This window comes from Pipra filicauda, unplaced genomic scaffold, assembly GCF_003945595.2.
Source record: "Pipra filicauda isolate LSUMZ 115617 unplaced genomic scaffold, ASM394559v2 scaffold37_size4185640_pilon, whole genome shotgun sequence".
NCBI classification, from domain to species: domain Eukaryota; kingdom Metazoa; phylum Chordata; class Aves; order Passeriformes; family Pipridae; genus Pipra; species Pipra filicauda.
The window spans coordinates 170,339-195,130 of NW_024104509.1; the positions used below are offsets into that span (position 1 = coordinate 170,339).

Below are 24,792 nucleotides of genomic sequence, written 5' to 3' on the forward strand. Positions count from 1 at the left end.
TCTATAGCAAATGCAAACGAGGCCTGATCACTTTACTGATGTAGAGCCTACTTCTATAAAACACCCACTAAAGCCAGTGGGATAAGCATATTAGTAAACATAGTACATATTTGTAAATGTTTGTGAGAACTACAGGTTAAACCAGGACTATATTCTTAAACATTTAGTTGCATGTATACTAAGATCAACTAAACTGTTGTTCAAGTCAGTGCTTTTCTCTCTTGAAAAAGGCATCTTTCAAGGATAAGTTCAGAAACAGTCAATTTCAAAGAATTCAGACTCCATATATTGTTGCGTCCTATATGAAGCATAAGATTTTACAGATAATTCAGTAGGAAATGTCAAGTTACAGTGTTTGATAGTTTTTCATTATGATTCATTATCTACAGTCAGTACATCACATCTTTACATACAGCTATGAGTTCTTTTCCTCAAGTCATTGTGCTCAAATATAAATCTGCGTATTACAAAGATTTCTTCAGTGGATATGGTAACAAAGTTATTTTCAAAATATGATGATATAATTTAGGTAATGTTGAAAATCATAAAAAATTATATTTTGCACAAAGTAAATCAATACATTATTTGATTGATTACCTTGAACGTTCTTATTCCGCTCCATAAATGAAGGCAGCAACAGAATTTCTGCACAGAGCTCTTCAATTTTTTCCTCCATTAATAAGAAGAGTTTGATAAGTTGAGAAAGACATTTGAGTTGATACAATGTTAAGCAGAAGTTCCTTCCTTTTCTGGGGTATTCTTGGGAGGCTATTAAAGTGAAATAATAAAATAACATTTATTATAGCCTAAAAAATGATCCTGCAAAATTGATTATGTAAAACAATATAATATATCACATAATTTGATTTTTCTTACAGTATAATGTATCTTTTTCTCCTTATAAAATACTGTTACATTAGTTCTTCCTAAGTCTTCAGCATTACTTAATTCTCTTGGAAGTTACAATTGAATTCCAGGTTTTGTTATTCATTAACTAGGATATTTTTCCAAGCAGTGGATCTACTCAGAAACTTTTTCACCTGTGTTTTACAGAAAACCCACTGTGTTGCAAAAGCCGAAAAGGAAAAAAAACACGTCATTACTGTATTCTAATGGTTTGGGACATCACATCAGTTGTCACTCTGCAAGTCACCTTGTCTGTTTAACAATCTGCTAGCACAATACAGTTGATGAATATGACATTTGAGTGAAAAGAAACATCAATCTAACACTCCACAACTTTAAATATGTGGGGTTTGAAAACAAGTGAGACTGTCAGTGAGCAAATATCAGCAAGTATTATAACTATAAGCATTTGGTATTTAAAAGAAGAAACTGAACATTTTATTTTGAAAGGTTAACACATGTAATCATAACATATAATCATGTCACATCAACCAGGGAACTCTGATTTGAGCAAAGTCAGACTATAAATGACTGTGAGATATTTCCAATTCAGTATTACCTAACCACATGGGTTTAAGTATTTTAATTTTATAATTTCTTTAAATGCAACAGATTTGCACTTCTATGCAAATTGTGGCAAGCTGATACCACGTTCCTATGCAGTTCTGTTGCAGATGTAACATCAGCAGAACAGTTTATCTAGAAAGTGTCACAGTGAGAGTCAGAGTAGTTTGAAAGGGAAGCTCTGAAAGACGAAAACAAATAGAAATTGATTGAGATGTATTTTCATGTGACAGATCTCTCTTACCTTTGCAAATTTGAAATACTCTGTACTGTCCTTTTTTCTTCAAGTTCCTAGATATTTTTTTAAGCATTCACAAATCACTTCTAAATAGACATAGATCTAAGAAGCAGAGCTGAGCTCTGAATACTAATTCCCTAATTTACTATTCCAGTTTTGCAGCCTTAGAGATTAAAATGCGAGTTTTGCATCCACATCTGAATTTCCTCAAAATTCCAAACAGATGTATTCATGCTAGTCCCTTGCATTTCAAAGAATGGAAAAAGAGTTATGCATAATTGCCTCTGTTAGTGCCTTTCATCTCTGAATAACAAGTAAATAATATCTTTATCACTGGATTTCTTATTTTAAGTCCTAAACTTACAAAAAAACACATTCTGCTATTCAGAGATCTTGACTGCTTACCTGAAAACTAGAGAATATAATCTGAGTTTAACTGATATGAAATGACTGCATGAGTCTGTGGTGTAAGAACACAAAACATATCATAAAAATGAATGAAAGATTAGTTCTATCTCCTATAATTTGAAAACCTTGTGATGCTCTTGCCTCCTCTCTTGAGGAACACAGAAACCTTGCAATTATTTGATTGCCACAAATGAAAGGAAAGTGGACCTAGAAGACAAAGGTATACCACAGTAATACTATTTTTAGAATATAATACTAAACTCAGAAAAAAGTAAAAACTTTTACTTTCAATGATCATTCAAAGTATATTTCAGTTTTATTGTTTCTCAGAACTGACAACTCATTTATTCAGTGCTTCATGATCAAATAGTGTGCACACACCTGGGTATCCAAAGTTTAACTGAGAGGTCTTATATACATCCAGACTGTTAGGTTTAAAATACTGATGGCAGCATTTAACTTTGAAGACCACTGACCAGGCTGCTTGAACAAGCATATCATAATCCATTTTATAGCAGAGGAGAAGGCACTTCTTTTCTGACATTGTTCTGATTGGACAACTTACAGGACAGAAACCTTTACAAACTGTGTAACAGCCAGGAGCTAAGCAGATAATGCTATGACATAGAGAAAATATCAAAACAGGTTTGTAAATCTTATAGGAAATCGTCATTAAGAGAACATGTCTCCATGTGGACAGATGTGAAATAGACATGGGGACTGACTGTGATGTATGTTCAACCAAACCTTAGTGCCATCAACCTGTTAGGAAGAAAATCATCCATATTCACAGAGTGGAATATGGTTACTCTGGAAAAAGTTGGAAATGGCTCATGACTTATGGTTAGTCAGAGAACTAACATAACCCATTTACTCAGGTAATACTGTATGGCAAGAGAAGCACCCTTCTGTGATGTAAACAGTCTGAAGTTGTTGTTAACACCCTATTCAATTCACAGAGAACTGCACACAGGGTGACTGAAAGCACATGAAGCTTATCTCAGCCAGCCATGAAGCAATGGCACTCCAGTCTACCTGCAGAATAGAAGGGAGCATGGAGAAAGTTACATGATACAAACCAACTTCCTTTCTGAACCACTTGCAGTTTGCTATCATTCATCGAAATTTGATTTTTTCTGCATGTCTGACTTCAATTCATGTAGTCCTTGTACAAGGAAATAGCTGCAGCAGGATCTTTGGGTATAGGCAAATATCAACAGGACTTCCATAGTGTCTCCTAACAACATGTTGTTAAAAAACTACTTTGCGAGAAGAATTTCTGAAAAGAGACAGAAAGGCCGGTACAGAGGCTACAGAGAGGTAAAGTGGACCATATACCCTTTGTCTATGTGCCAATGGGCCAATTTTTAAATATTGCTCCAAACAGAGGTGAGATTGGGACTTAAACAAACATAGAGGAGTAAAAAACGGTTCTGAGCTTCTGAACACAGGGTCAGGCTTCAATTTCTGCAGAACAAGAATCACAAAAATACTGCTATACAAAACCATTCCTTATACTGATGATTTGCTCTGGAGGCTGAATCTTGCAGCAGACATAGCCTAAGTCAGTACAATAAGGTATGCTGCAGTGTAGGCCTCTGAAGTGGCTGGTGAGGGCCATTAAGGCCCACTAGTGCATGCAGGGCTTTTCTTGCATAGCCCTTAAGGAATTTCAGTTTTCAGACTAAAACCATAGAACAACAGCTAATTTTTGGAAAACTGTCTTTCTGCATGAGCAAGGACAGCATAATTATTTTGCTAAGAGGAAAGAAGAGAAAGTAGTTGAGATTTCTGCTAAATACACTGTAGTCCTTTCTAGGGGGTAGGAGGGAGAAGAAGTGGTAAAGACAAAAAATTTACTTGAATTAACTTGAAAGTACATTATTTATTTGTAGCAAGTAAAAAAAATCTTTATGGGTCACTACACAAAACCAGAAGGAAGCAAAGGAATAAGCTCAAAACTTTCATGCAATTAACAACTCTACATTTAGATAATCCTGTCACATAGACACAAAGGGGACCTAAAGGGCACTTAATTTCTTCAGGTATGCTGATTTCCCACCACAACAATGAAATGACAGGCAGCAGAAGTCATCCCAAACAAGGTTACTCTTAAAAAGCTTTTCTTATAGAAGAAGGTGGCCCAGGTAAAACTAATATTGAATATCTATCAATTTGTTTGTGTGCTGGTGCCAAAGCAGCCGATGCAGTCATACAGCATCAGAGAAACTAGAGGCATTCATTTTTATGTTTGGCCTTTCATTTTAGCAGAATGGATTGAAGCTGAAGAAATTTTCCTAAGATCTAAAGCACATGCTACTTCTGTTGAAGAATACAGCAGTCCATTTTGTGAGACCATTTGGCTGGCTGTAGCTGGACCATGCATGCTGGACCATGCATGCTGGTCTTCAGGAGGTAGGAGTGAGCACTCTGACATAGCTGATCAACCATCCTGCTAAACTGAGGGTAACAGACAGACTACAGTGGATCTCAAGTGTCTGCTCAGATCTCATCCAAGCCTCATGACATCAAAAAAGTAGCAAATGCAGAGCAGAACACTAGAGAGCTAATTCTACTCAATATTATTCTAACAAAAAATCAGCATGTGATTCAAACAGCAAGGTTAAATTCGGTGTGGATACCCTGTATCTTGAACACCAAAACTCAGTTTTTCTATATTTGCAAGTAAAGTTATTTTCTGAAAACCAACACGACCACTTGAGAGATCTTAGGAATTAAAAAGATGGTATCAGAGAATTTCACATAGCCAGTGATGAAGTTCAGAGGTGTCCATATGAATTCTAAGACTAGTTAGAATTAACTAGTCTTAGAATTTAGATTAACTCACTAATCAACTAGTAAGTTAATTAAAACATTTTTCAAGCAACATAGAGTGAAAAGACACACATTCTATAAAGCACTTGATCATAGTACCTGAGCTTCTCCTAAGTACTTAAATTCAGAAGCAAGGTATCTGACTTGATCTTATCACTTTTAGAGATCTTCCATCACCTCTAAAAAGGAAGAAACACGAGAAAAAAGGCTGAGCTAGATCTAAACGACCTGTGTATACCTGCTAACTTGTGATTTTATAGCAAGTTTCAAAAGTGATATTTTCCCCAAAGCTGTAGCTCCTAAAACGATTAAAAAAATGTTCCAACTTCCTTAGTTATAGCCTGGAGGCATTTAAAATCTCAAAACATGTATGAAAATGTGTATGAATGAGTCCCATAAGTTTAATGTAACTTTTGTGATTATTTTTCTTTCTTTTCTTTTTTTTTCTTTTTAGTGAGCATGGCACCTTAAATATTTTAAACAATTTTGAATTCACAACATCTCAAAAACTGAATGGCTAATTCCGATTATTTCAAGTCATCCAAGCATGTGACACAGTAAAGAGTGATGCAGAAATCCCTGCAATAGAGGTGAGCTCGCTGTGGATGTTCAAGAATAGCTACACTATGACAGCACTGCTCTCAGATTAATTAGCCTTTACTACTCACTGTACAGAGCCACATGGCTAAACTGCTTCTGAGAGTCATGATGGAATCCTTGGAAAGCAACCTGATGACTGTTTTCTTCAGTGATTACAGTGGGGATTTCTCCCTCAGCAGGAACCAAGGGTCTTTAAAATCAATTATACTATAAATTACCTTCCCAATACATTAAATATCATTCCCCTGCCCCATTTATAAGGTTCAATTTCATATAAGATAGATCTACAATATTGTTCTACAAGGGACACAAGAAGGCAATGTCAGGGATTTCATCCAATAAAGCTACATGAGGAAAAAAAAAAATATAAAAAGTTCAATATTAAACTTAAAATCTAGCTACAACCTGCATACATAATAAATGGAACTATCACATTATTAAAATCTGAAAAGAAATAGCCTAATAAAGCAACAAAAACACAGCTGCTGATAATCATTGTGTATAGCGGTATTTCAATGGGTAAATTTTCAAAGCAGTGCACAGGGAGTTACATACATAAATTCCATTAACAAGAATGTGTTCCTCATCTCTCAATGATATTAACTTTTAAGTGACACTAAAACTATTGTAACAATCTTGCATTTATGACTGCATTAATCTGCACACTATCTCCTAAACAGAACTTCTATGTAAGCTTTATTATTCTTTTGTTTGCATTTATTAATGATATTTTCAATTTTTATGGAAATCTGCTCACAGTTTTCTCAAACTGCATGTTGGCGTACCTTATTTAATGCAACTGCTAGGTTTAAATAATTAGTATTGTTGGATACAATCACTAATTTCCTCATACTGTAAGAAGCAACTGAGTATTTCGGCAAAGCAGATGTAATACATGGTACTACACAGAACTAAATTATTACAAACAGTGCCAGCAGTTTTCTATACACAGTATTTAAGATAATTATAAAAAATCATCTTCATTACTGCATGCTAGTTTTTTTTAACAGTTTAATTTGGATAGGTTACAAGATACATTCAAGTCACACAGATACAATTACTGCAAACCCAAGAAGCTACAAAATGTTCCTAAACAAATCTTTGACCCTGTTAATGTCTGTTTCTTATTAATATAAGGCTACGTTGTTTGTAGCATGAATTTTCTATGAAATATGAAAAAAAGGAAAGAAAATCCCTTAACAGTTGTTATTGATTCCACCACTTACTGACTGAAAGATAAGCACCATTTACAATGCAGAACAGATGCAGATGCTGACAGAAATGTAAACAATTGTTGCTTGGCTTACTGCCAGATTCTAAGCTGATACATTAAATTCCAAGTGAAGCACATTTCCCCTATAGATTGCATTTACTGCCCCTTCATTTCCTATGTGCTCTGTCTCTCTGTTGCTGTGCCTGGCACTAAGCTATTTTCAGTTCTTTGGTGACCCCTGAGGCCTACTGCTACCTCACATAGCCATTAGAGAAGGGAATTGCATGTGTCTGACATGGCCTGAAACCAATTATTTGATATTTTCTTCAGAATGATGCCCAGGTCTATTGGGAATGAGCAATCATGAAATAATTTACCTCCTGATTTAATTTTTTTCTGCACAAATTAGTTGTAGCCTGAGCTAGCTATACACAGCTGCCTGCAACGTATCTCTGTCATATCAAGATTCTACTTGAAATGATGAAAAAGGAAAGGAGAGAGTAGAATTGAATAGAATAGGTTGGGGAATCCTGCTTTTAAAAGGCATTGACAAGTTTATCAGATATACTGTATACTGATCACATGTGCTCTCTGCTGATTGAAACTGACAGATTCAGAAAGAACTATTAGTGCAGCAAAGGAAACCACATGGATGCAAACTGTTACCCAAGTGCTTAAGGTTTTTTAAACACCTGTCTTGCTTTGCAGCTCACTGTTTGCAGCGAAACCTAGGAGTTCCAGCATAATCTGATAAAGCATCGAAGTAAGGGATCTCCACTTAAGTATAAACATGATAAGCATGTATAAATTTGCATATATTTAATCAAGAGAGTATTTCTGTCATAGAAAGAGGTATGTCACTGCCAGATATTAAACAACCTCAGTGAAGACTACACTAATCTTTTGAAAGAGATTCACTATATATAAAATTTTAACCAAATCTGCTCCATAAAATGAGATCAGTTTCCACCTTATAGTGAAGGTTGATTCCATATCAGGTTGCTAGATGTTTGTTACTAAATGTTAAGGTCCTCTGTTAAAGTTGAGTGTATAGGTTCGCCAAAATTAAACATTTACTTGCAAATCATGTTCACTGACCAACTGATGAAGGAAAGGATAGACCAGTGCTGGAAACACAGGCTGAAGAACAAGAACATTTAATCACACTCTGATATCAAATTCATGTTGTAATCTCAAGTGCATCATCTCACCCATCTGACTCCATGACAGCATACAACTACAGCTCTGATGAACAAATTACAGACTTCCTCAAGTGCTCTGAGGATGAAGTGCCCTGTAATCATGTTTAATAGAATTACTTTATACACCGATACCTATCTCAGCTTGCCCTGAAACCAGAGACTCAACCTGCTCAATTATCAAAAGCACACCTATCCTCTAATAAATTACAAGACATTCTGATTATGCAATCCCTGATAGACAATGACATTTTAAACAATTCAAATGTAAACAAACCAATGAGTCTCTAAATTAAAATTAATTAATGATAGGTCCACTTAAGGAATTTAGCAGTTGGTATCCAATAATTTTCTGATAGTTCTCATAATATTAAAATAGATGACATTCTTTAAACTTCCCTTTAATTAAAATTATTTTAAAACTTATAGAAAGACTATATGTGCAGTTGTTTATAGCAGTTATGGGCAGTTTTTTAGGTACTATTCTATAATTGGCAATTTGTTCTGAAGCAGCAACTATAAGCAAACAGTCCTTTGGAAAACTGCAAGAACTATCCTATGACAAAATGCTACTTTTGGTAATATTTCTCAATAGAACTGAAACCATATTCTGGCCTTACCAATGACATAAACTGGTTCCACATGCATCTTTTTATTTTTCTTGTCTACTCTGTGGGCTGAGGGAGTCATTGCATTTCCTGAAGTCTTCACACTCACACACAGAAAACACCAAAATAGTGTTTGAAGAGAGCATAAACACTGAAAGTCTGCAGCAAACTGTAAATAGACCTATATTGAAACAGTAGGCTTTGAAGAACTCTAAAAGTTGATCTTCCTCAGTCTTTGCTGAAAGAGAAATTAGGCACTGCCAGGTCTCTCAAACTTTCTCATTACTTGTAACTTTGATAGGACTTGCTTGTATTTTCCTGTAAACCATTTTAAAATACTTGGCTGATAAAAGACAATTCTACTTTGTATTTGAAAACACAATAATTTACATATTTATTTTAATCTTATTTAAATTTCTTTAATGTTTGCAAATATAAAAATATCTGCTAGCTTAATTACTATCCTTCTGCATCCACATTCACAGAGGAATTGTTGGGTCTCTCACAGATTGGTTCATTACATCAAACTCACTCTATTTAAATTAGATTGCTAGGAACTTTCAACCAATCAGGAGTTTCTATCAAGTGTTCATCATTCCTTTGTGTAGTCTATGTATGATATTATGTTTTTTCTTTAAATAATAGATTAAAGTGCCTGTGTTACTTTTGTTTCTCTTATTCCTTGGAATTTCCAAGATATAACAGAGCCAGTTTAACTCTATTCTAATAAGAGAAAAAAAAACAAACTACTTATAAAGCTGGAGTCAATAGTCATATTTCTGCTTCCTACCTCTTTATATTTCAAAACCCTTGTTAGGCTAAGTCACCACAAAGTTCTAATGAGTACTTTTACAAGGAATATAAGCATCAGAAATAAATCTAGGCATACAGAAAAAAGGGCAGACACTGCCATTTCAAAACTTCTAGAGAAATGTTTGGAAATTCATAATCTTTTAACAAATATGTTGTAGAAAGACTAATATACAAAAGAAGGATTAATCACATCTGTCAGCACAGATATAAGTTCCCACTCACTGAGCTGAGACTGCACAATTAAAACACCTCCTTATAGATGAGCTGCTAGTATGGTGTGTGACAGAACACCTAATAATGTCACAGAAAGTGCTGGACTTTTCCAGCACATGAACAGAAAATCAGTGCACTGATTCGTAGCCAGAGGATGATCAGTGCATGAATCTCTTGAGGAAAACAAAGCTCTTCTTGAAAGTCTGAGACCAGTAACTGATCTAATTTCAGAGAGTCCCAAACATTCGTGGGCACTGGGACTGGGTTATAACCACACTTATTCTTTCTACGTCAGACAGACAGAAATATCCCTATTGCCTTGCTCTATTCAGTAAATGTAGTGAAAAGTACTATAAAATGACTGAAAGCTTTGCTTTTCAAAAACTCAGTAGATACAGCAGTCCCTTGATCGAAGATGGAGGGGTTTTAAAAAATTCTAAGCCTAAGCCACAGTGAACAGAACATGCATATTCTAATTTGGCATGTAACATCCATCTTGCGGATGTGACCCCCACCAATTTAACCACTTTTTTTTTTCCAAAAAATTATTGTGACTAATTTTGACTTTTTCCCATACAATTTTGTGACAGAAGAAATTCTCTGTCTTGACAAAAATCAGTCAAGACCACCTAACAAACTTGTGATTAAATGATGGCAGATGCATGTATTGAAAGCTCTTGTAACAACTTTCTTTGAATCAATACTGCGGGAGACTCTTAGAGATATTTTTTAAGTATTCTCTTATCTACCATAGTTCTACACACTTGTCTTCACAAAAGACCATGTTCTTAAGTAAAAGAGAGACTATTATAATTCTCTCTCAGATTGTGTCACTTTTTATTATTAAACAGAAAGCTGCAGTACATAAATCTCAAAATGAACTCTGACCACTCTCCAAGTATCAGACTAGAGAGTCAATCTGTTTCATCTTTTAAATCTGGGATGATAATGCAACAATTAGAGAGCATAGTGAGTTAAAGGTTTTTTTCATGTTGTGGAAGAAAATGCAGGTATGCTGTGAAAGCACAAAGGAAGATAATTAGTTGGTGTTTGCTAATTGTGGACATTTTGAAAGAAAAAAAAAACAAACCAACAAACCAAGAGTGAAACTATGCCCCTTTCAACCTCTACAGAATTCTGAAAACAGATTCAAATTCTGGTTGGAAAAGATAAAGTGGAAGGAATTCATTAGGACACAACAGTTTAAAAAATATAACCCAAAATATAATTGAGAATTTCATGTTTAAAAATATTTAAATAATTTCAAAAGTAAAGTTAGGATTTACCTATTTTATTAAATAAACTAGATAATAAAATCCCAGAATAGGCATATTTTTAATGAGATATCAATAATGAGATATCACTGGCCATCTTCATATTACGGGCTTAATAAGTAATTTGAAGCAACTGCTCTGAAAAGATGGAAGGTGTTCAGGCACACTACCAGCTTTGAAATTCTGTCAGTTCAACTGACATTTCAGTAACTGAGATACTGTTATCTTACCCCCTACTATATACTTAAAAAGTAACAAGCTTAATGCTTTTGTAATCTTCAAGAAAATGTCATTCTCCCATTAGAAACACATTTGTGGTCCTAGGATATTGTGTTCATATGGCCTTTAAAAGAGTACCTCTTTTCTATTAAAACTTCAACTATGCATGTTCAAACAGATGGTTTTATTTTTTTCTCAGTACTAATGATATTTCTGTTTAATATAATTGTGTAGAAGAAATCAAATGCAGTATTTGCAAGAATAAGAAATAATATGTGACAAACAAGCTATAAAACACATTATTTCCTATATTATATTCAAGGATATTTTTTTTGTTTCCCCTGAGTAACAGGATCTTGCTATGGCTGTCAAAGTTTTATAGGCTTCCCAAGGAACAAAGACAACTTCAGAAATCTGCATCATATCTGTATGTCCACTGATTTTCAACTCTAACTTCCTATATAAATTCCCACTAACACTATTTGCTCCATTATTTGAAATCAGTGACAATTAAATCTATTGAATATCTCAATATTGATTGGCTCATAAAAAAAATTAGCAATCTTTGGTGATTATATCTGCGTTTTTACTCAAGCCCTATGTAATAACCATGTAATTTTCACTCTTGTCCTCATGTTTTCTGTGAAGTTTATATACGCACAACAGAAAAGTGCTATAGTTTTACTTGATACCTGTTACTTCCCCATTTTTCATGGATGGAAACTGTACAGTTTTTCACTCCACCTGTGTAAGATATGGTGAAGATTGTGCCATAGATCACCATGTATGAAGACAGGCTGAGAGACTTGGGGTTATAAGCATGGAGAAGAGAAAGCTCTGGAGACAACTTAGAGCCTGTTCCAGTACCTAAGGACATACAGGAGAGTTGAGGAGGCACTTTTGACAAGGCCATTGAGTGACAAAACAAGCAGAAATGGCTTCCAAATGAAAGAGGATAGCTTTAAATTCCATGCTGGAAGTATTTATGTCTTTATAATGTCTAAAAGTCACTACAATATTTATGTGGGTCTTGAAACACCTTAAAGTTTAAATTAATGAAAAAAACCTTTCAAATATATTCCATAGTTAAATTTTAAAATTTTATATTTCTAAACATTTGGTCTTTAACAACACATTATAGATACAAATACCTGAAAACTTGCTTGTACTAATCCAAGGACCTGGACAATAGAATTAATTTGATCTGCAAAAGCAGGAAGTGATACTGGATATTATCATCTATAATCCATCCATGGTCTACTTTATACTAGCATGCCTTACAACCACTCCAGAAAGATGCAACAGGACTTTCCAGGACAAAACAGTAGTAAGTCAAGTGACTGAAACACTTTCCCCCTTCATCCTCATACTTCTAAAAAAACAGATTTCAACAGTGGACTGTTGAAATGAGAAAACATGATGGAAAACCAATTGTAACTAAAACATAAATATTGTAAATTATCTGCTATAATTCATAATCTGTACAGAAGTATCAAAAAAGGTGCAAAGATACATATATTAATGACATGAATCCAAATTTGGAACTCTTTAATTTCCAGATAGTAATGGGAGAATAAATTATACTGAAGTTATTCATCCTAATTATTTCCAGACATGAATAATCAGGTTTTTTCATTACACAGTCACTAAACCAGAAGGTATCAATGTTATTGTAACCATATTTTTGATAGATAAGACAAAGATCATAGAAGATCATATGGCCTCATGCAGGCCATAATGATGGCTTAAGAGATCACAAAACAACTGAATTTAAATAAAATGGAAGGATAAAAGCAAGTCTGAAATTGAAGTTCTTTATTTCAAAGGAAGGAAATTATAAACTAGGGGAAATAAAGCCATATGCACATGAATGTAGTGGAGAAATCAAATATAAGTTAAATGTGTGTCCTGGTTACAGAGAAGGGGGTGGAGTTTAGCATGGTGTGGGTGTGACCAAGTTATTCTATACACCCACCTCATCGCTGGGGGGTGTGGTTTCAGCAGGAAAGACCAGGTGCCCTCACCAGAAGTTGGCCATTTTGCTGCCCTCTGGGAAGGTATCAGCATCAATCCCTTTGGACTCAGGACAACTCTGCTAGCGCTCCCTTCAATTTTCTCCGGAGCACAACTATGGACCTTTGGTGCTGAAAGGAACAGCGGCAAAAACACTGTTGACTATAGTGTTCAATCGACAGTGCCAGTGGGGAAGCTGCCAGCAGGGAACACACTAGCAGCAGGGGCGAACCCCAACTAGTTAAGCTCATCAAGCTGGGAGGAGAGGCACCCAGGCAAACCAAGCTGGAAGCAGTGTAGCTAAGTGGTAGGAAAAAAAGCAGCAGTGGCCCGCAGGATCGACCTATGGTGCAGCGAAGCAGTAGAAATGGCAGGGCAGGCACCTGCGCAGAACTGAGTCCCAGTGGAGAGGCTGAGCAACCCCTACTCGGACAACCTCGCTTCTAGGCGGTTGTTTGTCCTTCTTTTTTGTTGTTTTGTTCTTCATCTGTTGAGGGGTAGGATACATTAGCTGTGGGAGCTTCCCTGTCATATTGCCTTTGTTCCTGAATACCACGTGGCGCTGGGCGCAGGCATGGTCACCATGTTGCCCTTGTCTGGGGAAACCATATTGTTTTTTTTCCTGGTATTACCTTTCTGTGGGTAAAACACCTTCTCTTTTTTGTATACTTTTGCTATTAATATTGCTGTTGTTATTGTCTGTGTCTTATTCCATTGCTTTGTGCTTTTAATGAATTATTATCTTAACCAATAATCTCTCCTTTTTTTGTCCCTCCCTTACCAGAGAGGCGTAGGGGAAGGAGAGTGGCTTATTTGGAGTTTAATTTCCTAATGGTGTTAAAAGCAGCCCAATATGCAAAACCCAAAACTTGCATTTCAAGTTAGCTCAACAAATTGCTGGGAATATATAAGGTTAAGTGAGCTCAAAATAGATTTTTCTAACCAAGTACTTAAATTTAACATCCCAAAGTTGTCTTCATTTCAACAAGTTACTCCAGAGCCTGTTTCTCTTCTTGCTCTCAATTCCACTGCCCAAATGCAGCTAAACAATACCAAGTCCTTCTATTCAAGTTTAGATATACGCCATATTTATATTAGGTGTTCCACAACCACAGTATCTTCTGTTGGAACTCAAGAACAGTTAAAGATAAAAAATTTATAATATCACAATTTAAATCACAGTTTGCATTTGAATATATCTTTAGAATACAAAGGAAGTTGGTTATATTCTGGAGAAGGAATAGAGAAAGGAGGCCTGCTAGACACATAAGTAACAGGATGATATACTGCAGTAAAAGTGTAAAATATGAATATTAAAATACATCTCTGAAGGTGGTTTAATTACTTTGTAGCTAAAAATATACCTCCACTTTGCAATAATATTTCCTTAAAAATAATCAACTAGTGATATTTAAGAGCACACTATGTATTGCCTCAGATTTTAAAACCAAGTTTCATTTGGGATTTTAAATGTTTAAGAGTCTCTGGAAAGTTTGTGACTATTTGAAAATATTAAGCCAATGAATTTGAATATGTCAGAAAAGATGAAACTCAGAGTTCTAATGTCTGCTTAGTCTTAATCACAGGAAAGTAAAAATAAAAAGATCCAACTAGTCTACATATGTATTTACACTCTCTGTTTATGTATAAAATTATATCAATAAACCAAAGAAAACCTTCCACTAATACATAAATTGTGCATAATTTCATGGGTTTTAAGTTTCTTTGGCAGATGTCTTATCACTCGTAAGAGTAGCTGTTTTTTCATCTAACAGATGAAGAATTAAGATAGGTTAGTAATGCCTGATTAAACTAGCTTAACATTTTGGTAAACAGAGGAGCATAATAAAGGTTCAAAAGGTAAAAGTACAGTACACATTTAATACACTTACTGCAAATAATTTCTGAGAAATATCACATTGGAAATTGAAGCAAAAAACCATAAGAGATAAGCTGAAAACCAACTGTGATTCTTTCCATGCTGAGTATGTTAACAGATGTTTTTAGTACATTTTTAAATACCATAACATTACATAAACTTCTGAAAGACATATGATTAAAATGATGAACAACAAAATCCCCTAAAAGCTCCAAAATATTTTTAGGGGGGTGTTGAGAAACATTCCTTGGATATTAGTTTAGCAGATTGGAAACATCGATTATGTGCTGAAAATATACAAAGAAATTATAATTCATGTCATATAAAACCCTTCTAGAATAACTTAGCTCAAATACTTATGGCTGAATCCTGCACTGTTAAAGGTAATAAGAGTCACAGATATAATAGGAACAGGAACAAGTTATAACATAAAAACACCTGCCTCCAGTATAGTTGGCAATTGAAGATGCCAAATTCCAAAAAATCTGCCTCTTTTCACATGCCGTTTTGACAGCTTCTCTCCCAAACCATGCTCTTCCTCAATCCTGATAAATGGATACAATCTTTTTACAGTACTTGACAAATAACTGTTCTAATACAATACGAAAAGAAAAACATTATTTCCTTACTTCACAAATAGATTGTTATATATGAAATATTCTAAGGATTCATAACTCTGTTAAAGCTTTTTATAGACTACCTGTATTTTCCCAACAGAATAAGGTTGTCTATAGAAAGTTTTCTGAGATTCTGGCACTGTTTCATTATTTTCTGTTATTTTTGTCCTCTGCTACATAGTAAGACGGATTACAGCAAGTCTTAACGGAAAAAAAACCACAACAAAAAACAATCAACCAAAAACCACATTACCCTGAGGGTGGACTGAGCAAACAGAAGCCTTTTTATCACCTCTGGGATAACAGTCCCAATTGAATGCACTAGATTAAATTATTTTGCTGTTCTGAAATGTGCTGGTTTGGTGGTTTCCAGAGGGCAGAGACCTCTAATCAAAAAATAAGAAACACATTGGTATAACTGTCTATCAGCTAAGAAGGAAACCTCTTTTCTTTTTCTCCATCCCTCCATACTACAGCATGAGGTTTTTTTCATACTTGGCAAACTGGGTATCACTGTCAAGGCAATCTATTAAAGCTGTCTTTTAACTTGAACTATGTAAAAATATAGACTTCCACTCATTTCTGTGAGAGTAGAAAAGGTATCAGAACCTAATACGAGTTCCAAGCAGGAAAAGCTACTTGACATTAAGAACTTGTCTACCATTACAAAAACCTCCTAAAACAGTCTGTAGAATTTTTTTTCCCAAAGAGTTATTTCAGTGTGAACTGCCTTGTGAACACTTTAGTTCTAAAGGAAAAATACCCTTTTCTGACATGGTACAAACACAGTATATTCAAAAACATAGAGAAATCTCTTTCCAGAAAAGACTCTTCACATATGAGCTCATATAGAATAAACTATCCAATAATAACTGTTTTACCAATGATACAATGAAAATGTTTTGCTTGAGTTGGTTAATAATACCAAATAATAGGCTATGACATGTCCACAAAATGAAAAAAACAAACCATACCCAAAACTATCATAACTCCGACCCCCTATTTTGCTCTAGCCTGCTGACTTCACTAGTTTGGCTTATGGTTTGGCTGCCTGCAGTCTATAATCACAGATCATCTAGAGCAGTTCGATTCTGCAGAAAACTAGTGAGAAACTGTAGGTAAATCAATGCCTGTCTCCCATACTAACTTCTTGAAGTAAAATAATATGAAGACATGAGCACGACAGGCCCTGTGAAGAAAGTAACTTGGAGTATTAAATTATATTAATGAACAGCACTTCCAAGCACATTTTATAGGTGCTAAGAGGACAGATTTTGCATGTGCAAATCTGACATTTACTGCATTTTCAATAAAAATTAAAATCTGCTCTAATACTTATGAAATACTGAAGTTTTTTTAATTCGAATTAATTACAGAAAATGTTTTAAAGTTGTAAGCAGATTTCTAAGATTTACTTTGTTTATTTACACCTACCTCTGCTTTTCTGAATATACAAAAGAAATGTGCAATGGAAATCTGTACTGATAGATATGCTGGCACAACAATATGTTAAAGCGCATCTTTTGGCAAAAAAAATCAAGCAGACGAAGTATTGTATTAATAGATTTGAAGGACTGTTCTCTTCCTTCTTGTAATACAGAAAGAGTTAATGTGTGAGCATTTTAGAGACACCCTTAGTGTCACTTTAAACTCCATGTTTTAGATGTAAAATGAAGATACCTGAACTTACCCATCTTTGAGAGCTGTTTTGAGACTGAAATTAAAATTTAGCTACAGATTTCCCGTTCCCTACAGGTCTTTTTTTTTCTGTCAGTGAGTCCTTTCATTGACTCCCATCTCACTACATAATTCAAAGGTACATTTCTTCTTGTTTATTCCATACCTCAACAGTACTCTGACACTACACTCTATCCCACTAATATGTCAACTTTACAGTGAACTTGTCCTTTCAACTTATATGTCTGCATGGCTTTTCCCTTACCTTGTCCTTCATATGTTCCACATACTCCTCCATATTTCATCTCTTGTTGAAAAATTAACTCTGCATTTCTTCCACTATAATTTCTATTTGACTTACAGTAACATATATGATGATTTTAAAACTCACAAGAGTGCAATTTTCTTCTGCATCAACCTGACAAATCATCACCTCATTTATCCCTTTTGTATGTTGCACAACCCGAAGATCTTCTGTTTCTATATTTTTCACATGATTCTAAGCTTTTAATATTTTCTGCCTGGAAATCACTTCACCTTTATGAAAAGCTATGCTTTAAACAAACAGCTTCTGCACAGAGGAGTGATCAAAACTCTGCATTGAAAAAGCAATTACATACAATCACGTAATTATGTCATGAAAGTTTCCATTTCGTATGATTTTTTCTGAAGTGCTGATTCTTCCCTTTGGAAATTAGCACATCAGATTTACAAACTGAAGAAGAAAAGTACAAAATATACTACATCAGTAAAAGATTCCTCTCCTGCTTTACATTCCTTGGAACAAGAAGAAGTTACCAGGTGGTATTAACTCTAACTTACTGTACTTTCACACAATTAGAAAGCATAAATGTTTGTTTGTGTGTTTGTTAGTTTTACAATTAAAATCTGCATAGTAATCTTTTGTGTTAGCTCTGATGTATGAATCTGTGTCTGTTTCATGGACACATCAAAATAATCTCCTTTAAATGTCTGACATTTTGAAATAAGTAGGGGTAAAAGACTGAGGAATTTGTGTTTATTTAAACCTGGAGTAAATAGTTGTTATTTAATTATATATTTCAGCAGTAGGAATAAGTTAGGCTAAAAAAAAAATACTATGACATGACAGTGTTATCCAATGAATTATAATGGGGTTTTTGTAAGCTACATAAGTTACTTTCTCGTACTTTAAAACGTTTTTCATCACAATTCTGACACAGGCTAGAATTCAACTACAGTAGCATGGTTAAAACATAAAGCTGTAATTAATAATTTTAGGTCTCTCTCTCCATAGAAAATAATCAAGTATATTGGAAAAAAAAAAGTAACACAATTAAAATAATATCTAACTATAAAGAACATAAAATAAAACTACTAACCCACAGCGTGAACTGTTCCTCTACACTTCTTTGAAATCTTGTTTGCTTTAACTATATGTAGAGCATTTTCTTTGAACTGCAGCTCACAAAGTCTTTCAAGAAGAACTGTCATTTCTTCTGTGATGGTATCCAGATAAGTTTCATTAATAAACTTCAATGACGAAGAAGGATCAATAGTTCCACTTAGTATATACAAATCTTCTTTTATCATTGTGCACAATGTGGGTATGGAACTTTGGTAACCATGAACCACCTTATCAAAATTTGTTTCACCACAACTAGATAAAATACAGTTCTGTAGAAGATCGCTAACCAGTTTATTCTGCATATTTTGATACTTCGTTAAGACTTCTGATTCAGGATAAAGAAACAAAAGTTGCTGTATGCACTGAGTTTTAAACTCCATTTGTTGTTGCAAAGCAGTAGCGTTTGCTTCTTCTTGACTTTGCAGTCTATTTATTAAAAATTGTCGAAGATGCAATCTCACATCATCCCAAAGAGACTTCACATCCATAGCTGAATCATCCTCAATGGTATGAAGGGAAGATGTTAACTCAAAAGATGTCCCAGTTGGAGTGCAGGGAAATGAGACACCACACTGACTAGAGAGATCCAGAAGGAAGTGAAGTACCATTTCTTCTTGATTTTGCTCATTCTTCAGCAAGCTTTGCTAAAAAAGGTAAATCAGACAGTATTTTAATAATGTTTTATTAATCCTGGTTCATTAAATGAACAGCTTCATGCCAGAGCAAAAACTGTGTTTCCAATACTAATTACCTTACGAGCAAATAAAATAAACTGCTATATAAACAACAGAAGTTATAAAACCTATGGAAAACAGTATTTATGTGCCAATTAATTTCCTTGTCTACCTCTACCAATAACTCATACTCCTCTTTCCATCTTTCTTATATCCCCAACCTCTTTTCTCAATCAATTCTAGACCACAGTTCAAGGGAAACCCTTGGCAGCCTGTTTATTCTGGTCACACAAACATCTTTGAAGGAAAATTTTATGAAAAATTATTTAATATTTACACAGATAATGACAGGTCCCTTTCTATAGCTCAGTAGGCAACTGTCAAAAAGGCCATTCTAAGGATAAAATAGTCTTCCCAGGATCTCCTTAAAGAACTAAAACTGAAAACTTGTTACGAATTAAAGAGGCTTAGATCACACAGGACAGAAGAATAAGACGCTGTGTATCCCATCAAACCAAGATGCAGACTGATACATAAACAATATAGTGATATCCATGTACATCTCCACTATATGGGGTGGAGAAGGAAGTCAGTTAACAAAGCAGGTGAAATCACATGGATGCATATGCTGTTCCTACTTCATTCAAGTCTGAAGAGCTCTCTCTTGGTCCAGGACCAGAATCTCTGACCTTAGAGCTGCTTCAGACTCAAGAAGTTATGCAGCACATAGCAGGTCCTCTTGTCACAGCTCAGTGTTGCTGTCACAGTAACAAGAAAAGTGAGTGAAATTGCTGCTACTCTTAATTTTCAGTTGGCAAGCCCTGAGTAAATAAGGATCTAGAAGCCCTCTCACTTGCTCCCTCACTTTCCATTGCTTCTCTCCAACAGAGAAAAGCACTGCGGCAAACCACCACAGGGGAATTGTTTCCATTCGTATCCTTTATCTGGGTCTCCTAGCTGTACTCCATGCTATAATGCAAGGCTGGTATAGAAACTGTTGGCAATCTCCCACCTTCAGAATTATTGATTTATTTAACTTGCAGTATTTGAGGAAATGATTAGTTTTATTTCTGTTGTCCTTTTGAAAGAGAGATAGATAATTCAAATTTGAATGTTGAATAAATACAACTATTTCCAAATAAAAATCTTCAGTTTTTCCACTGTAGCAAGCTTTTCTCCATAGACAATTATGCTTTTGAGTCACAAAAATTTTCAAAATCAGAACTTGTATTCTTTGTTCTGGATGTTACAAAACTGTTACACTCTTATGCAGGAAAAGAAGAGTTTAATCTTTCTACTGCCCTCTATTCTGAAGTGTTTCATGATAAAAATTAAAAAATAAGACACTTCCACCACAGTACCTAATTCTGAACGTTAGACAGGAAGCACGATTCCTCTTATAAAGGAAAGTCTTAAAATTAATAGACTACCTATTTTCTTCCATGTTAGATCTTTATTTCAGAATTAACCTTATTAATTTTTTTACTTACAAGCAGAAAAGACATGTGGAAGACAGAATAATAAAGGAAATTAGCAGTCAAATATCATCCTATAAAAGCATGTGCACGTAATAGAAATATATGCAACTAGTTAAAATCTTAAATCATACATATCAATAGGCATATACATAACACTGATCTGATTATCTTTTATTATCTACTTAAGTATTCTATAAAGTTTTCTGGCCCTAAAGAAAACATGTCTCAGAGGGTAACCCAAAACTTTCAACACTAACCACTGTGTTGAAAAGTTGAGTCTTCACAGGTGGACTTCTGGAATTTAAATATTACTTTTTTTTAATGAATCATGCTCAAATACTATATTCTGAAATGTACAAAGCAAGAGAAGCTGTGAAAACAGTGAATGTAACTGATGTCATTGGAAGATTAATCCAAATGATCTTCTAAGCAAACCCCCACTGCTGTTTTTCAAGGCAAAGCAGAAATATTTTTATATATCTAAGGATTGTTCCAAGGCCTTTGCAATTTAAACTACGGCATTAAAAATAGGGAGCTTGCAGATGCCACTTTAGATGTAGTATTACTCAGAAAAAGAGCTCTGAATACAGTGTCATCAAGTCTCTTAAACCACTGCCTATATTGATGTAAACTTTTCTATTTAAAAATTAACCTGTAAAAATACTTCAACAGATAATGCCAAAACTGTTCCAGAGAAAAAGATCCAAATTAGTATCCTCCAATGGTTTGGAGAAAAATGAAAAGTTCCCTTTATAAGCACAGAAAGTTAGTGACAATAATATACAGAAAACCAGTTGCAGTCTACCAACTGGACTACTAGCTACTATAGACCTACCATATCAATATACAAATACAATAAGATTAAGACTTTGTTAAAAAAAGAATTTGTCATTATTTTAGCAGGAACAGAATTTAATAAAGATGTGCTTGTGCTCATATTCAGCTTTTAAATCTTTAGCACTACAAGACAGTACACAGAAGGACAAAATTTCACATAATTAACATTTTCAGCCTTCATGAAGAAACTCAGTATTTTCCTAAGAGTTCACAAATGCATGAGAATAACAATAAACCTAAATACAGCACCCCAGTCAAAACAGAGAAAGAAGTTTGCACTGTTCCAGCAGCTTAAAAGATAAATAAAATTCTTAACAAACAAAACACACACAATAAGAGATAACAATGAATAGGGATATTGTCCTGAATTGAAGGAAGGTTGATGTTATTGAAGATGTATTATATATATTTAATTAAAAGCATGCAAGAAGAAATTAACTGAGTAATTAGTTCAATGTGTGGAAAGATACCTTTAAGAAAGGTTAGATCATAATAATCTCATTAATGCTGAATATTACTGAAAATAATTTACTGCTTAAGGAACTAAAGATTATCTACTGTGAATATAACTTCTTACAGATGGACTGTCTCTGATAATACAGATACACTTTTCATCTGTATTCTCATCTATACAACAGGCTGGATTATCTAAGAAGCCATGAGCCTGGAAGTAGTGATGTCCAACTTCCCGAGCTCCAAAAATGTTTTCCTGATAAACTGTGCAGAATCGAAACTTTAAGGCTTCTCACACTTTGCTGCCTGTTTAGCAGCCTGCCACAGATCCATTCTCAAGGCTTAACTGGATTCTACAGCTCACAGCAAGACTGTCATGCAGTTAGTAAGCTCCTGGGCATATGAAGAGCTAGAAAGCATGTTTTGTGCAGGATATTTCAGAGATGGGGACATTTCAGTGTTTCCCAAACAAATGCCGCCATCTGGTGTTCAGGTATATGGCTTGAATAGACCCTGCAGAAGGAAGAAAGCAGGGAATGGACACAAGTAAGTCATCATTGCCATGCCACCTGCTGAGGGATTTAAGTAAGGATCTAACTGGACTAAGAGGAGTGACAAAAGATTTCCTAAGTCAAAAACTTCATGGGTCAGTATTTTCTGGGATTCTCTAATTTCATCTAGATCAAGTATGACATGTTGCAGTCTCTGAAACTTTCAAGTGGAGTGATTAATTAACAGCAACATTCCTTTGATCAGCTGTGTCAGAAAGCAACAAAATCACTTCTTCACCACATGAACATTAAAGACCTGGTGTTTCTAGAGATTACTTCCTCATTTGGCACAGCTCAATATCCAGTGGATTCAAAGGTGACTGAAAGAGCAACAAATAGTTCTAAGTGTTAAAAAAACAGGAGGTGATTTGATGAAGCTTGCACTCTAGCCAGAGAAAACACTCCTCTACAGCAATTTTCCTCTGCCATTACAGCTAATCTTAGCCTAAAGGTGTTCATGGTCTAAATCACATGGAAGTGACAAAGAATAATCCCCTGATTAATGTCTACTTGTTTTGACACTTCTACATATTTACATCATATCACACACTCACATACATATAGATTATATATAAACTTGCGGGCTTTCATTTACTGAGGTATCATCTTTCACTTATCTAGCCAATTCAATTTTCCAGACCTCCATGTCCACTCGTATATTCAGATGTAAATTTTTAATAAAAAATTTGGAAAAAAACATCCTCTAAAATAATGGAATTTTTCATTGAACTGAAATCTGATTTCTGGCTACATCCAATTGTACGACCTGCCAGGACAATGGATGTAGCTCCAACATTTCTAATTAAAAAGAGCTGAATCACAGAATCATTTTGATTGGAAGTGACTTTTTAGAGGTCATCTAGTACAATCCTCCTGCAACAAGCAGCAACATCTTCAAACTGATCAGGCTGCTCAGAGGCCAGTACGATCTGGCCTTCAACGTCTCCAGGGATGGGGCATCTACTCCCTATGCCTCCAGCCACATAGAAAGTTGGAAGTTTATGCTTAAATAATGCATAAAGGATAATAACGTACGCTAGATGAGTTAAATTCATACCGAAACAAGTGAAGAACAGGCAGAAACACTAACAGCCTAACAGTATAGACAGTAACTTCCAGTGTTTATTTACCAACATGTGTTTTATGAAACAATCCTAGCAGTGCTGAACATACGGCAGCATCTGTGAAAGGATTTTGTCCCAAGATTGTTTATTTAAGGCATGATCTAAAGGAAACATAACACCCTGCTGCAGACATGAAAACAACACTAAGCCTTATAATACAATTTCTGAACTATCATCACCACAGTGAAGACCAAAATGAGAAAACTAATTGAACCATCCACACTCCCACCTCCAATCATACAACCAACTTTCTAAACATAAAAGTCTTTAATAAAATTTTTTTACCAGGGTCCTAAGGAACTCCGTCAGCTCTCCATGGTCTGTAGAAGAAGATCTGAGAGAACTAAAATTGCAGTTATTTAGCCACTGAATGCAGTCAGTTGTGCTTTGTAGAATTTCATCAGTACATATTTCATTTACTTCTTTTTGCAGGTCTTTAAGACACTTTTCTATGCTAAAAAAAAAAGTGAAGAAAAAGAAAAAACACAGGATTTTTCTTCATTATTTGGAGATAAAAGCATTTTTATTTAAAATTTAAAATTTTATAATTTTATGTGTTTAAAAAATAAAAACTTCTTAAAAGCAATGTAACACTAGCCTTTCTTATTTATAATTAAATTACTCTCACAAAATAAGGCCTGAATTTGCAGGATAACATTTAGGTACAGTTGAGCTAGAGCTAAAATACATTTCCTTCAGGCAAGACTGTACCATCCTCAGCAAGTCTAAGTACAGCTTCCCTTCTCAAACAATCTTATTCTGTTTAACAAAGTAGTTAACGAATATGACACCATCCAACTTAAGATCTGGTCCTTGGTGCTTTATTAGCTAAAGCAGAGACTATAGACTGAATTCTGCTTCTTTAGCAATCAGCAGCTGTTTTATAAAACCTAACATATATTAAAAACTTCCTAAAAACCCACTGACATCACAGAAAATGTCGAAATGAATTTTAGAGTCAGTTGTGCTGAGAAAGCAGATCTTTTCTTTCCTGATTTGTCATTAGAATATT

General features: G+C 34.7%; 1 protein-coding gene across 8 annotated transcripts in view; it reads right to left on the minus strand.

Annotated features, from left to right (window-relative positions):
* KIAA0825 (KIAA0825 ortholog) overlaps nucleotides 1–24,792 on the minus strand; it is a 196,342-nt gene that overhangs the window by 120,745 nt on the left and 50,805 nt on the right. For 7 of the 8 annotated variants that reach the window (XM_039384850.1, XM_027728962.2, XM_039384851.1 and 4 more), the window contains 3 exons: nucleotides 24,066–24,234; nucleotides 18,638–19,307; nucleotides 598–768 (listed from right to left, as the gene is read on the minus strand). In XM_039384850.1, coding sequence (XP_039240784.1) covers nucleotides 598–768; nucleotides 18,638–19,307; nucleotides 24,066–24,234 — 1,010 coding nt within the window. Of the gene's footprint in view, nucleotides 1–597; nucleotides 769–18,632; nucleotides 19,308–24,065; nucleotides 24,235–24,792 lie in introns of those variants that run through there. The other variant, XM_039384852.1, reaches the window with a different exon arrangement.